Source organism: Phytophthora parasitica (genome assembly GCF_000247585.1).
Source record: "Phytophthora parasitica INRA-310 unplaced genomic scaffold supercont2.7, whole genome shotgun sequence".
Taxonomy (NCBI): domain Eukaryota; phylum Oomycota; class Peronosporomycetes; order Peronosporales; family Peronosporaceae; genus Phytophthora; species Phytophthora nicotianae.
In genome coordinates, this window is record NW_008648993.1 from 1,922,525 (window position 1) to 1,923,853 (window position 1,329).

General features: G+C 38.1%; 1 protein-coding gene across 1 annotated transcript; it reads right to left on the reverse strand.

Annotated features, from left to right (window-relative positions):
• Window positions 1-211: 211 nt before the first annotated feature.
• Window positions 212-798, reverse strand: PPTG_05626 (hypothetical protein; the record flags this gene model as incomplete). The annotated part of the gene is made up of 3 exons (XM_008899230.1): window positions 212-244; window positions 349-491; window positions 558-798. 3 exons carry the CDS (start codon window positions 796-798, stop codon window positions 212-214), a joined length of 417 nt encoding a protein of 138 aa, XP_008897478.1.
• Between the last annotated feature and the right edge of the window lie 531 nt (window positions 799-1,329).

Genomic DNA, 1,329 nt, shown 5'->3' on the forward strand with positions numbered 1-1,329 from the left:
CTTATAGAATTTTTGATTGACATTAGTTGAGAATTCATGCACCCTTTCCGTATTATTAGTTTCGACGTTACTCTTCAATGCATTGAATGCATTTGAAAGTCTAATACGACTGTCTTCGTGATAGTCGTGTATCTTCTGATTAAGATAATTCAGTGTTGCTTACCAATTGATTTTATTTTCTAAGTCTCCTTGTCTTTCGGCAGATATCTTTTTACTGTTTCTTAAATAGTGCAAGTCGCCATTGCTATCAAAATAATAGAGTTTAGTTTTAGTAGCATATTCAGTTAGAAAAATTGGTCTTATCGGCGGAAGGTTAGACACGACGGGTTCAGCTAAAATGGTTTTCACCTCCTTATGAGCTTCTTCTTGGAGACGATGTGCTTCTTCTTGGAGATCTGTCTCACTAAAAACGTATTTTGATGATACTTCTGAGGTCATTGAGGCATCGCTTACGCTGTTATGTCTGGATGCATTATTTCCTGTATCCTCATCTACGATTGAAAAAACACGGTTAGGTACCGCTGTCGCGGGCGTCGTAGATGGTGGTGGGTCTGTACCTGAAGAGTATGTCACCGAATCAATAACAGCAGCTGGCGGAATGCTAGCATCTGTCTGAGTTGATGACGTTACTCTAGTTGGGATCATACTTAGACGATTATTTTGAATATCAGCACTCCATAATGCGTCCTTATAACGTCCTTCTAAGTGATTGCGAATTGCAAGATCCTTCTCAGTCTGTCTTAGCAGCGCTTTTCGCTTCGTCTCGCGATGACTAAGCGAATTAAATGATGCGTACATCCTTGAAAATAAGCTTTGCTCTATAGTATTGGCATGAATTTTGGATGAGTGTAAATTAATTTAATTGCCAAGCTGCTCGAGTCTTTCTCGTAATCCTTTTGATTTCGATTGGAACCTTTTCACCGCTCCATTGTCTCATAGTATACTTATGCACTATGGCGTTGCGTCTGTACACCATTGCAACATATGCGGATTCGATTTCATCAAATGGTAGATCGAATATATATTCTAGTTGATCTTTATACTGGACATCAGAGGCAATCTGTCTGTATGATCTATCACTGTTTAGCTCACTAAGTTTGTACTTGATAAAGTCTAGCTTTTCGATATCATAAAGCTTCAGAAAAAGTTTATTTGTCTTATCTGAATACATTCGCACACGCTGATGCATCTTTTTAATCTCTTTCTTGTACATATCTATAAGCTGTTGCTGATTATGTTGGGAACAGAATCCGGATTTATTTCCTTTGCGTAAACATCTTCCACCAGCTTTAGTAATGGCTTTGCAAAGTGTTAAGATTTTCATGGGTA